The following is a 16,861-nucleotide window of genomic DNA, read 5'->3' on the forward strand; positions in this document are numbered from 1 at the left end:
GCTGGAAGACGGATCACGATCAGCGGAGGAATCGGCAGGCAGTGCCAGTAATTCAAACCATCCTGACCGTTCAGTGAACCTGAACCTGCTGACCTTGACAGCACTAGACAGAAGCGGCCTCAGGAATCCCAACCTTTAGAGAGGCATTGGCTGGAGGATAGCTCCTACTCTCTCCCTTTCTTTCTTCCTTTTTTTCTTTCTATTTGTGATCACATCCAGCAGCCAAGGGGGCCCAACAGTCAGTCCCCAGTGCACCAATTAGCTCCTAATTTGGCTATCTCTGCACTCCCAAATCTACATCAGTGTAAAGTTAAGCATCGCTTGCTGTTCATAGATGTAAATCATTCCTTTAGAGGAGTGTCTTCTTGTGCTAAAGGAAAACACTAAGCACCTTGTTCTCAGTCAGGGCCACTGAAACCCCTCCTCCCAAAATGGGAGCTGCTGCTCCTGCTGTTTGGAAGGAAAGCAGAAGCTCTTTACTTCCCTAAGTGATAGTATCAGATCCTCTGGCCTTGTTTCACTGGATCCCAGGGGAACAACAAGATCTCACTAAGCGGTTAGCCCGTGAGAATCTTGACTGGATAGATGAGGGGCAAGGAGGCAATTTGATTGGAGGGGAGAAAGTAAGAAAAACCAGTGTGTTTAATTTTGTCACCAGACCTTGCTTGAAAAAAATGCAGTTTGTGAACATTTTATGACTTTCAGGACTCCAGGTATCTCTGCTGATAAACCAGCATTTTGTGTTGATCTGCAGAGGCTATTCTAAGCTCTAGGATATTGCATGTGAGGAATAACTCTCTTAGTAGTAGATGGCTGGAAAGAAGCAATTACAGATACATATTTGTATCCATCTATTGACACACACCAGACATGTTCTATCTTCTGTCTCCATCCACAGCTCTTTGAAGATGATTTTTCCAAGAATCAATCAGATAAAATAAAGGATGCTTTAAATAGGTGTCAAATGCAATTCATGCCCATCTTAAGGCCCTTTAAAATGTCAGAGTTTTGTTAAGAGACCTAAAAATAATGCCTGGATTCACATTTTCCTTTCACTTTTCATTCATTCATCCAAGCATCCTACTGTTTACATCCCAATAGGTTCAAAGTAGAAAGGCCTTTTCCCACAGAGGTCAACAGCTGCAGGAAAACACATATGAGTACAGAGCCAGAACAGGAGCCAGGTCATGGGTTTCATGGTTTCCTTTTGGATGTGCATCAGGTCAGGATTTCTTTCTCTCTTTGGCCCTGCCTTTTTTTTTTTTTTGTCAGAGGAGCTATTCTGGTTTTAAGCTAGGGGATCTGCATTGCAACAGATTGGTAGACATCGGATTAAACCTTAATGAGGTGATTGTTGTTATGAAATGTTCATCAAACCTTGAGTGCCTTGTACTCCTCTCTTAAATGCCCTAGAAAAGGCTGTTATAAAGGACAGGTATACTTCCATGCCTGGTTTCCCAAAGGACTTGGTGCTCTTTTGCTTTGGCTTTTGGCATCTAGTCTGATAAGAGGTAGGCCTTGAACAGAAGGGTTGACTTTCCAAGAAGATCAGAACTGTTCTAGAGTTTGGGACAACTTTATTAAATCCCAGCAAACAAAAAACAATACTCCATTAGCTAATCCTTAAAGATACTTGTGGCTTTTCTCTGCAGAGACCTCACTTGTTTGTGAAACTGATTGCTGCCCATGGCTGGGCTCTCTCTTGTTTGGAGACTAGCTCTTACAATTTGGAACATATTGCAATATACATTTTATAGAGGTCACATCAGTATGGGCTCCTTCATGAACCTATAATGGCCTTTGTGTGACCTCATGCAGAAAGATGACAAATTATTCTAATGGTTAACAGTTATTATAGGAATGAGGATTAAAAAAAAATATTTTGCATGGTGATGTTTCAAGCAGATTGCTGCCTACTGCAAGCCTGTAGCTCTTTTATTGCATGGCATTTCACAATTACCCATCCTGTATCATATGTTGTTTATTAACCTTCCCATGCTTAAGATCTCATTTTCTACTGAAATGTGGCTGACTCTCAGGTGGACCATGGCAGATGTTGAACAATACAGAGCATCAACTGTGAAATTTTGCTGTGCCATGTCCAAATGAAACCACAGGAGAATTAAGATATGCTGTGGGTAATCACTCAGGCTGGATTTTGTTCAGGACAGCCAGGTTAATGTCTGCACTCTTGCAAAAAATGCCATGGGAATTTTAATGACTCTGAGTGATTGGAGCCTTTGTTTTATGGCACGTCAAAAATGGCAGCTCTAAAAACACTCTGCTTGAATACTGGTTTAGTGCTGACTCAGACGAGCTTCCAATAACATGATTCACAAGTATCTGGCTCAGGGGCAGGTACAGAATCCTTTGACTGATGAGGTTAAGGTAAAAGTGTACATGAGGGGAAAATAGGTGGAATGAAAGGAAGGGAAAGTCTAGAGGGAAACAGGAGGAAAGGAGGCATATTAGTGGGGGACCAAGCCGATGGAACCAAGCAGTCTAAAGGGGAATTCATATTTTCTAGACTGCCCATGGTCTGACCCAGATCCACTCAGTCTATATGCTGGTGTCTTCTCAGCTCTCTCCACTGGAATCTCAGGGATTCCCACAAACTGGGAGGTGGAACTGGATGGTGACAGTTGAGCTCTGGGCTCCCTGCTTTGTGTCTAACCATCCTGATTGCAGTGTTGATTTCCATGTCAGGCAAAGCGCTGCTTGAGGAAAAAAAAAAACCCTCCAAGTGTGGCGGTGTCAGCGCTCGCTGTTGTTCGACAGTGTAAAATTAAATTAATAAAGCCCCCAACACAGGAAAACATAACAGGAAATTAATGGCCTTTACTGTCGCTCTGATGCAGTCATTTGCAACCCTGCTTTCCGCACCAAAGACTTCATAAATGCAAGCAGTTCCTCTAAACAAGCATAGTTAGGGCTGCATGCGATGTAATTTTTTGTGTTGCTTCTCTCCTTTGGAGCTAACAAAAGCCACCCCTTTTTTATATGCTCACCAAGCGGGGATCCTGCTGAGAAGTAGCTCCCCAACAAACATGCTTAGGAAGATGAGAGAAGAGAGTTAAGCCACACCAATGAGGCTGACAGCATCACCTTCTCCGGCAGAGGGAAAGCATAGCTCAGAGCTCCCTGCAGCAGCAGCTGTACCCGAAGACACTGCACTACAGGCGGTGTTGTGGACACCACAACATCATAACAGCATAAATCAGCATAACCCTTCTGATAACTTTTAGGATGTGTAAATCAGTATAACTACTGAATGCAAGAGACTTATAGATTTACACTGACCAGAGGATCTGGCTTACTGTATGAGAATGCCAGTTGCTATTCTGTCAATGTAAACAAAGCAGTGTACTGGATTCTAGAGGCAGCTGCATTTCTGTTTGTATAACAGTCAAACCTAACAGCACTAGTAAGAGATACTGGACCTAGGAAACTACTACCTAGGTTAAAATCCCTTAGGAAACTACTACCTAGGCTAAACTTGCACACCCACACATGCTGTAGTATGTGTTGTATACACATCTGAGACAGCTGCTTGCATCCTAACACCTGGAAAGACTTTTGCTGGCATTTTCAGTTAGGCTGATGTGCTGATTTTTACTATCCAACACAGACTTAGTTTCCCAGATGCTCTTGTCCAAATTTGCAATCATACACTTAGATACAGTAGTAAATACATATGATTTTCATATGCATATACACACTCACTTCCTTAAATGCATTTTACATGCTCCCATGATAATCCAAGACTGATCTGGGCACACACTTCATTACACATTTGCACACACAATTCATTACATTTACATTCTCATTGAGCACTGCCATTTTTGCTCATGTAAGCCCTGTATTCAAGCTGCACTGCCCGTTCCTGCTCCATCTAGGGTACTCAGTCATACACAACCCCGTGTGAAAAGCACTGCTGTCAGGCACCAGCACACATCTCACTCTTCCTCAGTCAGGCACACTCATTTCCCTGCACGAGCAGCCTTCCTTACTCACCAATTTCTCATGTGAGCTATACCCTCATTTCAAAACATAAAATCTGTTGTTTCTGAGCCTTTCTGCTTTAAGCCTGAGCATGTAAGAAAGAAATACATACAGTCTATGTGTTGCTGACACACTTAAACTACAGGGACACATGGACCAGCACAGTACTATCAATTAGCATACTGAAATTCAGGTTTGTGGATTCCCTTGAGGCAAATGGACACAGGAATCTGAACAAGTCTGGAGTTCATGAAGGCTAATGGTCTTCCTTGAGGTGATAATCCTCCAGTATTTGTGTCCCACTATCCCTATTTCTTCAGGATACTGTACATAATGTATCTTCTTTCACCATCGCAGCGTACATCCCTGATAACATTCCTTCTCTGTGCATTCCTGAACCTTGCCAGCCCCTTCCATGTTCCATCATCTCTATTCTGCATTCACTTAGGATCCTTCCCATCTGAATTTGAGGTTCATCTTTCTCCCCACCAGTTATCACAATCAAAGCACTCAGAATTCTTGCAACACTACTACATGCTAAAACATAGAAGTGACCCATCTAGAGATGACATCTTTTGCACTGTCTAAAAGACCACAAAAATTCTCCTGGAAGGAAATGTAACCCAAAATTTACAGCCTTCCTTTTCCAAACCTCTAACTAGTGGGGCAAGAAAGGCAAAAAGATCACCAGGTAAGGACTGCCATTCCTTGCGCTTATCCTTACTGGGGGGAGTACAGTATTAGTTTAATAATTACTGAGGATGCAAACAGTGTCTCTAGAAACATTGTGACAGCTAGACGGGATGAGCTTGTGTGGATCAGGACATCAGTACCAGACAATCCTGGCCATCTGAAAATGTGTGACCCACTACCTCAGGACAAGGTCCTTGTCCTTCGCCTCTCTCTTGGCTGGGGTCAGTTCAGACACAGATGCAGGATGTGTGCTGTTCCCAGGGGGAGCTTGAGACCCGGGTCTGAAGGCCAGCTCTGCTGGTGCTGGGGTCCTTCGTGTTGCACTGAAGGCAGCACGAGGGCCTGCGCAGGGCTGGCTGCCCTGAATGACAAGCACTGGCTATCGATCGCGTTCTGAACTCGGCCCAGCCGATAGAAGGTAATTAATGACTCCATTTGCCTCAGTACCGAGGAGAACAATTGAGTTTGAAACTGCAACAACTGGCAGTGTGGGGAAAGGCCCCCCGGGATGGACAGGAAAGCTGCCTGACAGGCCCAGGCTGCATGGGGACATCAGAGGGGGAAAAAAGAGAAATCGGAAAAAGGGAAAGAGCAGTCTTAACACAAAAGTGTGATTTGGGAAGGGGCAGCACATGTATCCACAAATGCTCAGGGAGTGGGAGAGGGCTGCTCTGAGTTGAGCACCCTGGCAGGGATGGTGCAGGCAGGCTGCAAGAGAAGACAGGGTCACCTTGTTGGTGCAGAGGGACAGCATTGCAGCAGCCAGCTCAGCACCACTGCATCAGACAGTTGTGCTTCCCTCAGAGCCTTTGACAATTAGATGGGTTCTGCTGTGTCACCCGGCTGGCAGTTCTCATGCCAGTCACATTCGCTTTTGTTATGACTGTGATTTTTATTGGTAGAGCTGCAAGGGCCCAGCTGAAATCAAGGCCCCATGGCACTACAGGCAGACGTCATAGGAATGGTAACAGCCCCTTCCCTAAAAGAGAGCAGTATCTGCATGTTTGTGTGGTAGCTGCACAGCTTCTCATGACCTTCCTAGATGTTTCTGTGCCACAAAGATTTCCCTATGTCAGCAATACTTCTGAGTTATTTGTTGAGATGGTCCTGTCCCACCCTGAGCAAGAGTTCTGTCTGTCACATGTAGCCAGGGAAGTAATGACTTATGCTACCTTGCGCTAGTTGTCCATTTTGGTGTTTTTGTGGCTTCCAGACCTCAGAATATCTCTTTGTTTTGGAATTATTTAATGGGCATATTCCCTGTGTCAGATGTAGTCAAGGTTGTTCTGTTGTTCTTTGGCACAGCATTTCCTTGTTATCTGTCAGAATAGCTCTGTGACACCCATGGAGCATTTCTGTGTTTTGTGTTGAGGGTTTACTCTGAACATTCACTGTGTGTACTCCCTTGGCTGTCCCTTGGAGGAGAGATATTTCCTGTCACATGTGCAAGGCCTGATCACACTGACAGCAATGTGTGCCTTTGTGAGGGACAGAGTGATTGAGGCCATGGTGTGCCTCTCAAGCAGTTTGTTAAGATTCTTATGATTTAAAAGAGAGGTTTCCCTTCCACTAAAAGGGAACTGGGAAAGGGGATGATGCTTCTTCCTATTGGGTACACAGTTACCCACGTGGCATCCTCAGACTCATCCTGCAGCTGAAGTCTTCCTTTACTCCTTTGAACAGGACCCCTTCCAATATCTGCTTTCTTGGCAATATAAGCTTTTAGCACTGTTCTTCATCAGCTGAAGTGACTGTTGCCCATCACAGTGCCATTCCTCCTAGGATCTGACAGACTTTCCCAAATCAGATTTTCCCCATAAGCCCTTTCTTCACTAGCACCCTCAGCCCTCTGATGGACTCCATCTCTTCTCCAAAGTCCTCTCTGGTCTTTTCTGCCGCCTTTGCTCATACCCACATGGCTGTCAGCTCTTATACTTTGTATATTACACTACTTGAAGCGTCTCCTGACAGTCCAGCTTACAGAGTCATACCCTTAGATGAGAATTCAACTTTGATCTAAAATCAGATATAAGTGTTTGGTCCTTGCAGTTTCAGAGAAAAAATGAAAACACATCCTCTGTAGGTTTTGACACCAGAAGACGAACACAGGGGACTTATAATCATTTGATTTTGAAGAAAATAAAATGATCTGTAACTGTGAATGTCTCAGCTTTAGCAACACAAGACATACAAACCTGTCTTTCAGGATCACCTCTGTGAAACCTCTGCTTCAAAAGTAAAATATATATGCACAATTCATATAATTGGTCTGTGAAGTTTGGGATTCATGCATTCTACCATTACTAAGCCAAATCCTACTGCAAGCTGTTTAGACAAGATCGGCATCGAGGTACCCTGCAGGCCTCTGTCAAAGTTTCCTTGCTTTTGCAGATCTTAAAGCATAGGCTAGGGCAGAGTGGCCCATCCCCCTCCTTCATCCCTCTCCCCTCCAGGAATTTCAACCGAAACTAAAGCATTGTCTTTTGCCTTACAACTTTTGTACCCCTCTCTATCCATTTGCTTGCTTTGATCATTCTTATTTCTTATTTAACCCCATTCTTTACCCTTCTCTTTCCCTCATCCTTCTCTTTCATTTCCTGTAGACTGTACAGATGCTCTCTCATCAGCTGGTCCTGGGTTTCCCAAATACACATACACACTTATGTGTGCACATGCACACGCACACACTCTGACATAAATAAATAAATAAATAGAAAGGTCAGTGAGCAGAGCAGCAATAACCCCTAAAACAGTACTATCAGAGGGACATGATTGATCAATTGAATTCCATAGCGGCTCAAAAATGTGGGATTAAGTAGTGTATTATACGCACAATGAGTTGAGGCATGATGTTCATTTCAAGTTCATTTCGCCAGCCCTCTGCCACCAGATCAGGCAATCAATAGGGGCAGCAGATATCATATATCACCTCTCTCCGTGCTAGGCAGAGAGCACCATAATCTCCCGCAAATTTAGAGTGACAGATTTGTCAAGATCTGAAGGGCCCCTGAATAAATGAAGGAAAAGAGACTCTTACAGCGACTCAGGAAAGCTGTGATTTCAGATTCTTCACACAAAGGCATGGCCTGTGCACATGCAGGAGACACATGTGCACAGGGCTCTGAAGGCAGACAGAATTGCAAATAGCTGTGCATGTGTGCACAAATCTGTGTAACCACTCAGGGCAACTCACTAAGGGTAAAATCTAGTTTAATGACAATCAGTGAAAGTTTTACTGTGCATCAGGCCACTCACACCAAACACCAGGTGGAGTTTAAGGCTGCCATCCTTGAAAATCAGGTATAGCCAAAACCAGCAGCCACAGACAAATGCCTGGTCAGGTATGTACTGTGATGCAGAATCTAAAGAATAACAGAATAATTATCTACTGCAAAAATACCCATGTGTATTAGTGTCATGGTGTGTACAATCATACACACTGACTGACATGTGGAAAAATCCACAAAGACAAACAGCTTCACAGGTTGCAGACAGGTTCAGGCTGATACAGAAACATTTTTTTTTCCTGAGTCTGGACTCAGGAGTTCTGTGCTAGCTTTCTGCAGGGAAGAACAGAGTTCTAGTCCTCCTGAAATTCAGCACCTGCAGCAACAGCCCAGTGTCATATAAAACATAAAAACTGTACTGACCCACACAGTGTGCAGTCCACCAAGCCTAATCCTTGCTTTGTTTTCTTAGCCAAATCTGTCATGAACTCCAGATTTCAGGAAATTTATAACTTTCTCTTGGGCAAATAAGCCTGGGGAGACGAGAAAACTCCAGGGATCAGTGCCAGTAAACAGCCTTGCTCTGGCTTGTGGTGGAAAAGAAAGAGAGAAGAGGCTGCTTGAGGGAAGGCTGCTGGCAGGGACAAATCAATATGTAATATTTTCTATGGTCTTGTGAGTGGTACTGTACTACGCTACTGTATATAATGTACTATTGATTATATCATATCGTATAATCACCTATAAACGGATATATCTCATAGCCAGAAGGCAGCAGGCTCAGTCATAACTCTGGGCCACCAGTTGGGCATTAACTGTGCCAGGAAAATACCATCCTGGCACTATCCATGAGCTAAAAGAGGAAGCAGTAGAATGGTATTGTTCTGGATGCTGCACAGTGAATGTCACTCCAGGCTCCTGGGAGCATCATGCGTCCATGAGCACCTCATGATTGCATGGAGGAAGGAAAAGGTCTATACAGAACTCTGGACCAATTTCCTGACAGCAGATTGCTGAGATTCACTGACTGGAGGCCACCAAGAAAGGCTTAAGTATGAGGCATATTAGTGAAAAACCAGGAAGATAATTGCAGCACAAGAGGGAGAACCTGATCTTAGGTTAGTCAGGGTGATAAGGCAGGCCGACTTGTGTCTGATGAAGCACAGTAGGTAAGGATTCAGCATGGAGAGTATGGAGGTGTATCAGCATGGATGAAGGAGGGATTATTGCCAAAGTTAGGCTGAGATGTGACAGCAGAAAGATACTCAGCACAGTTGGAGGAGATTATAATGAGCAGACTCACCTTAGATGAGATGAGGGATTATGACAGAGGAAGATTCACTTCAGCTGGGACAGGAGGTTATAACAGACAGACTCACCTTGGATATGACAGATGCTAATAGCAGGAGACTTACTCTAGATAAAAAGGGGTTATAACAGAGAAAAATGCACCTCATTTGAATTGGGGGATAACAGAGGGAAAAAACCAAACCAAACCCAGATAGGTGATCAGATGGTTTATCATAGGAAAAAAATCACTCTGGATGGGGCAGGGCATTTATAATGGATTCACAGCAGAGGGGATGAGTGAGCTGTAAGGGATGTAGGATGGCACAACAGAAAGAGAGACGCCCTGGAGCATGGCAGAAGGCACTGCTGTGAGATTGGACTGTGTCAGAGGGCTATTGTAGGGACAGAGATGCACTTCCAGGGAAGCTTCTACCAGAATGCAGCTATATTCCTAGTAAGAACAAAGTAGTACAAGGAAGGCTGAATCCCACTGAGCAGGTGGGAATTTTGTAATTCCCACCTAGGTTTTGTAATACAGTAATTCATTTTGGATAAGAAGGGAGACTGGCAGAGACAAAGAGTCATCTCATTTTGGAGGGAGTTTTATAACAGAGATATGGGTCATGATAAATCACAAGCTACACATAGGTGAATGGGACAGAAACCAACATATGTTGGATGGGATAGCTGCCCCGCAGGGAGAGATTTGTCTCTGGTGAAACATGGAGTCAGAAACCAGATTTCCCTGTTATCTAAGGGGAATGAAAGGATATGATCAGATGAAATTAGAACAGTGATAGCAGCTCATAGGACTGGGGAGCTACAACAGAGACTGGCTCCCCTCCAAATTGCAAGAGAGCCTTTTTCCCATTGCAGGCTCCCTCAGTCCTCTCCACTATAGCCCATCCTCAGCACTCTTGTTTCTCTGTGAACTGCTTCTCCAGTGGTCTTCTAGCGATGCTAATCGCTGTGCTTTGCTCCCATTTTATGCTCGGCAGTGGAGATTTGGCAATTTTTAACACTGAAAATCAGCGGAACCGAAACTCATCTCTGAGCTAAGCACCATTCTCCACAGCCTCACTCATCCTGGGCAGGAGAATCCCACAGAACCCACTGGAGCAGCCTGGCCACTCCATCAGAGAGAAGGGGGCTCCTCTTGGACCCCTGCAGCCTCCTCTTCCCTCAGGAGTGGCGCAGCTACCTGGGTGGAGGCACAGAGCCTCCCTCTTTCCTGCTCTGTTCTTGTCCTGCATCCATTACCCATCCAAGCCAGGGTGGTGCTAACTCCCTGTTTTCTCTGTCTGTGCCCTGCAGATGTATCCGAGGGCTCAGTTCCCAATGGAGATTCCCAGAGCAGCGTGGACAGTTTGCGGAAGCACCTTCGTGGCGACACTTTCACCCAGCAGCAGCTGGAAGCTTTAGATCGAGTTTTTGAGCGTCCTTCTTATCCTGACGTCTTTCAAACATCAGAGCACATCAAATCTGAGCAGGTGAGGGCCTGGCCTGGTAATGGGAACCCACAGGCACTGCGAGGATGATGGCAGGGAGATTCCCCTACCAAAATCCCTCTCCTCCTCTCTGTCCCTTGTTCTCATGCTGACCTGTTATTGCACATACCTTTTACAGCCCTTTCTATTCATAACTGTATCACTGTGCTTATACACAAGCTTTACCTCTTCTGGTAAACTTGCCATAAATGTGCACACTGTGCTCTCCCTACACCCCCATGACCACTTTTCCCTCTGCACACAAACCTGTCTGTAGCTTGCCATGAACATGCCTACCCCCCATCTATCTTCACTGGCAGACAGCACTGCATAGAAACTCCTGCACCCTGAGATTACGCTGGTGACCAGCGAGCCACAGGGTTGGGTTTAAATGGATCATTTTCCTTCATGGCCCAAAGCTGACACTCGACTCCTATCTCCAACATAGTTTTCCACACTTCTGCAGCTCTGCCCACCTTTTCTTTACTCCCCCGCTCTCCCAGCCTTTTATCCCAAAAGCTGTTTGTCTTAATAAAATGAAAATCAAAAGTCTTTTTAAACCGCCCCAAGCCATAAACCAACAAAGGAAGAGAAGGAGAGGTTGGCTGTGGACTCCCTTCATCCCAGAGTCCCTGGGTTTATTACAATGAATAACCTTTATTTACTTTCATTAGACTATTAAGCACCAGCACAGTCATTTTTCCCCCTGAAACTCTGAGCAGGGCCCATAAAGCAAATCCAAAGCCTAATTGAGTTCATTTTAATTTCTCTCCGATCACAGCGAATTACTCTGGTGATAAATCAGGGGGCAGGCTCACCCCCAGTAGAAGGCCTAATTTGCAGCTAATTACAAAACTGATTTCTACAGGAAGATCAATACAAGAAGGAATTGGAAATGACTAGGCAGTCCTAGCCAAGCAGGGACAGGGGCGGGGAGGGGGCAGCATGCGTGGAACCTGCTGGAGGAGGGGAAGATGTGGGGAGGGGGTTGGGGAAGTGCATGGAAAAAAACAGAGGAGAAAGAGCAGAAAATCAGTTTTAATTTAACGTAATATTAATCAGAGCAACTTTTGCTGCTGTTTTGTAGCCTTCCTGGTTTCTCCAGCTCCCGCGTCTGGTCTGGAGGCTGCCACAATAAAAAGGCAATTACCAGAGGCTTTCGGACAGGACACCCTTTCAGATTCAATGGCTCTCCCCCTCCCACCCTTCTGTTAGCCATGTGGCTCCCCCCTCCCCAATTTCATACCCCAATGCACAGAGTGACAGAGGCAGGGGATGAGGCTTCTTTGTTTTTAAAAAGCTAGGACAGAGGTAACAGCGGAGGGGAGACAGGCGACCCAGGCAGAGACCCTGGTGACAGTGCGCCAACACTGGCTGCTTCCTACAGCCTGCCTGTCCTAGTCATGTCATTGTAGTCCTATGCCCCAGCTGTCCTTGTCACCAGGGCAAACACCTCCCATCTCCACTCAGCCAAGAGGAGGGGATGTGGATTTCCCCCTTTTTTTCCCATGGGCTGGCACAGACAGTCACCCCCATCCCCACAGCATCAAATGAGGGCTCAGCCATACCACAGATAACAGGCCAGATCCCTCACCTCTCTTCCCCTTCACAGCATCAAGCAGGCAGGTGGGATAGTTCATCCTAGGATACCCCCTCAACCTTCTTGTCACTTTATCTTCTCCATTTCCTCCTCCTCCTCCTCTTCCATCTGTGCAAGGGTTTGCATCTCTCCTCTTCCTCCCCCCCATCTGTGCACCCTTGCCTTTCTCCCATCACATCAATAGCGAGCTGTCTTTCTCCTCTCTTCCCCAGGGTAATGAGTACTCCCTCCCAGCTCTGACCCCTGGTCTCGATGAAGTCAAATCAAGTCTATCCACCTCTGCTAACCCAGACCTGGGGACAAATGTGTCAGGACCCCAGACGTACCCTGTGGTGACCGGTAAGCTGCCTGACCAAACAGCAGAACCAAGCTTTTTATTTATTTCCCTCATCACCATTAGCTTCTGCTTTTTCTGCTAATGCAAGATACCCCTCTGTGGCAAACAAGGAAAGAGACAGAAAGATTGTGGAGAACATAAGGGTTCAATAGAAGTTTGGAATTCAGAGTGTTGGCAGTTTTGAGTACACTTAGATGTGTCCAGGTGTGACTCAAAAATAGGCAAACCCAGATGTGAATCACAAACTTGTGTGCCCAGATGGGGCTTAAGGTTGGGATGTTGGTGGAGAACAAATATGTCCAAGTACACACTGATTTTTTTCCTTTGTATCTAAGAACAACAGGGTCATGACTTACCCATGATCTTCACTTGCTTTTCTTTTGGAGAAATAATAGTTTTATTCAGCCCTGGCATTTGGAAGGGGCATTTGCAAATTAAAAACTGAGATCTGCTGAACTGCAACTGCTAAACTCCCTCCTTCTTAAGTCCATGAGTCTCTTAGGAAAGCTGGCAAAAATATTTGTTCACAGCCTTTCCTCATGTGTGGGCACCTTAAACTCAAGTGTGTCTGGGAGAGTAGAAACTGTGAGCAAGCACATGAAAGCAGACAAATCGGGATGCAGAGAAATAGGAGCAAGCCCTGTAGCAGATGCTTCACTGAAACTTCCTTTTTGCTGGTAGCACATGCAGAACCCGAGTGGCACAGTTTAGCCTGAGGCCACGGGTCACTCCCACACTGTCCTGATACTGGTGTAGGCTGCCTGTCCTGCGTGTGTCTAGAGCCATAAGGAAATATTCTGGTGTCACAGCCCTTCTTCTCAAGGCCTTGGTTGCCATTGGTGGCTGCCTCTCCTTTTCCTTTTACAGCTACCACACTTGCACATCTCCTCCTGGGTAGATAAAGTGGCTGCAAGGCTCAAGTGACTTGCCCCTGTTTGGAATATTCCCCTTTCTCGACAACTTTTGCAGCCCCTCTAGAAACCTCGTGGTAGAAGTTGAGAAACAACTCATGACAAAGGTCTAAGTCCTGTTAGTAAGGGAAGAAGCTTCTTGTCCCTTGACCAAAAAGGTGTCCTCTGATGGCACAGAATCAAGAGCATTGGAGTATGTATCTCTATTTTTGCTTGCAGAAGCCCCAGCTAATAGCTCCTGATGTCAGGGCAGCTCATGGCTGAGGCAGGCAGTCATTGCTTGTTCAGCAAACGTTGAGCAAAGGCATATTGTTGTATGCAACTTTTGGCTACCAAAAACTTTGGGATCAGGCAGGATTAGTAACAGTTAACTCAAACACAGAGGACATCCAGCATGTCTGCAAAATCTCATGGAGAGTATGGGAGATGAACTATATTATTCAGGAAATGTCTGGAAAGTATGACATCCCAGACCCTTTGCATGGCTTTTACAGCTATCAGGCTTGATTCAGAATCCTTGTAGACATGCAGTTTCTTAGCCAACCAGAAAAAAAAAATGGCTTAGCTGTGGCAAAAGTGTTCTACCTTTCTTTGTATTTGCAAAACTCAGCTGTCATTCATCTACTGTTTAGCAGATTCACATCTCTTACAGGAAATATCTTCTTGTCTTTGAGGGGTAAAGCCAGTAGGAGAGCAAGGCAAATCCCCACAGCTAAATGTACAGATGTACACAGCTAAATGTAAAGATGGTGTGTCTACAATCAGTTTAAGATTCAAAGAAGCCATGAAAATAGTTCTTTTTAGTCCTTTTGCCTAAGTGAAGATGGTGCATTCTAGCTTGTCAATGTGAGAGGAGGCTTCCTGAAGGCTGGGACACTAAACAAGCCTTGGACATGACTCTCACAAGGGCACAGCATGAGGCAGATTTGGTCTCACAGAAGAGACCGTAGGCTGAGGAAAAAAAAATTCTTCAGGTCCCTCCCACCCTGTGCTACCCCTACTCTGTTCCCTGCCACACTCCCAGCTCAGCTTGAGAACATCCCCATCTGATCCATCTGGATCCAAGAGTGAGAAAAGTTCATTTCAGACCCAGCTTGACATTCCCAGGTGGCAACTTAGCACTAACATCTCAATCTGTATGCGACATTTCAATCAGTACAGAGTAACAAAAGCAGAACTATTAGCACTGGGAGCTGTTCACTGGTGGTAATGATGGAGAAACCCAGAAACTGGAAATGAAAAGGGGAAGAAAAAGCCCCTCAACAACCTGAAAGGCATCAAGGGAAGAGGGGTGGAGAATTTTTCCTGTACACTTAGGCCAGGATCCAATGTTTGGATTAATGGTGCCATTACCCAAGAAAGGACTTCAGATAATGTTCATTCTTAAAATGTTTTTGCTGGCAATTAAATGGTTGCAGGTATTGATCTTCATTGATCTGATGTTCTCAATCTGCATAATCTATTAAAGATGAATGATTCATGATATGTTTGCTATGGGGCTGGGCAATGCTTTCAGGAAGGAGCAGAGATGTGAGGAACTCAGTCCTACCCCCTGATCTACCCCAGCTAGAAAATTAAGGAAGAGGCATGCGGATTTCTTTGGTATCACCCAGCTCCTGATCCCAGGAAGGGATATTGGAGTAATAGTGAGGTTTTTTTGCTGGGTGCCTCTTTTGCTGCTATGGTATTATCCTTGAAATGCCTCACAAAATGTCCAGGGCAATCTGTGAATTCAGGTGATACCTGACACCTGAACTCACATTTTCACATTATGAAACAAACCTACCCATGCAGGGTACAAATTCTGTGTGGAGTCACTTCACAATGTGAGACTTAGAGCTTCAGTCTGCAGGCAAATCTCCCCAGCTTAGTCTTCCCAAACAGAAAAACATAGTACTAGGTCTTTCCACACCATGGCTGTATGATACCAGATCGTACAGTCTTCAGAAGGTCTTCCTTTCTGAAGACTTCAGAGAAAGTCCTTTTTTCTGGCTCATGATTAACTGTCCTCAGCAAGCTCTTTCAGCTCACACCATTCTGAGACCTCACCCCTCCAAAAGGCATCAAACCCTCAACAATCTGTAGCTACCTAAAATCTTGAAATGTAGTGAGACAGTTAAGGAATGGTGTTGCTGAAGTCCCTTTATCTGTCTGGGAGCTTCTTGGAACTGAAGAGCTGGAAATGCTGCAAAACAGGCAGCCACCTCTTCAGCTGGCCAGAAGGCCCTCCTTAAAGCCCTGGGTATCTGTTCAAAGACACAGCATAGCACCACAGCTGTGTACAGCCCAGCCTTGCTAGTACTGCCAATATCAAACACTCCCTTTCAGACAATTATTCTATTAACATATCTTAGCTGGCTCATTTATTACTCAAATATCTGAAAGCAAGTAAACAAAACCATTTTTTACTATGGAGCAAACAGGTCATCGCTATCTCTCCCTGTTAAGTATGTTCAAGGAATGTCCATGAATGAGCTGTCACTTAGTGACTTGCTGGACACTAGGCTAGGAAACCTACCCTGCTGTCCTTCATATGGAACAGACAATGCAGAAATTTTCAACTGCATTGTGAACATTCAGAGAGAGAAAAAAGTTCATGGATTTTACCTTCCTCCAGACCTCCCCTCTCTGGCATACAATGAAGGTTTTTTCAGTTTATTTTTTAATTCAGATATGAATGTATGCAAAAAATGTTGGAATTACTGACAAAAAAGGATTCTTGCTATACCTGAAAGACATAAAGTAGTATTCACACAGAATCTGATTTTCAGGAAAGCAGTGATGCTAATCATGGGGAAATCGCTGGCTAGACAGTTGGAAAGATTTTCTGAAATGCTAAACAATCCTTCGAGAACTTTAGCCTCCCGCAGATGTTATTTCCCTAATTTCAGATTAGCGAGTGAACCAAAGAGAATTCTGTTCAGTTCAATATCTGGTCATTTAAAATGAAAAAACAAACTCAGATTTGAAAAAGCAGGAACATTTGTTTTCCTCAAAGTAAGTGAATTAGAGTTGGTAGGAAAGAATGAAATCTATTCTTTTTAAAATATGGTTCTTAAACCAATCCAAATTCCTTCTTATAGCTATCCTTCCCTCCAGTTAATAAAGAATTTTTTAATGCAAAACCTGCTTAGAAAAGCTTGCTTTTTCTGTTCTAATATATTTAGGAAGTCAGGGAACTTATGGTCATTTTATTTAATTAGCATGAATAATTACAAATACTGTTTTTAATTTAATTCTAATTTCCATACAAATATAACTTGACACAGATAACAAGTAAAAAGTTAATAATCTAATAAAATAATAATATGGAC

The 16,861-nt window shown here is 44.5% G+C and overlaps 1 protein-coding gene across 9 annotated transcripts in view; it reads left to right on the top strand.

Moving 5' to 3' along the window:
• The window catches only part of PAX2 (paired box 2), an 88,896-nt gene that overhangs the window by 47,630 nt on the left and 24,405 nt on the right, over positions 1 to 16,861 (top strand). For all 9 annotated transcript variants that reach the window (XM_064716571.1, XM_064716569.1, XM_064716573.1 and 6 more), the window contains 2 exons: positions 10,527 to 10,702; positions 12,512 to 12,638. In XM_064716571.1, coding sequence (XP_064572641.1) covers positions 10,527 to 10,702; positions 12,512 to 12,638 — 303 coding nt within the window. The remainder of the gene's footprint in view (positions 1 to 10,526; positions 10,703 to 12,511; positions 12,639 to 16,861) is intronic.

Source organism: Zonotrichia leucophrys, chromosome 6, assembly GCF_028769735.1.
Source record: "Zonotrichia leucophrys gambelii isolate GWCS_2022_RI chromosome 6, RI_Zleu_2.0, whole genome shotgun sequence".
NCBI lineage: Eukaryota > Metazoa > Chordata > Aves > Passeriformes > Passerellidae > Zonotrichia > Zonotrichia leucophrys.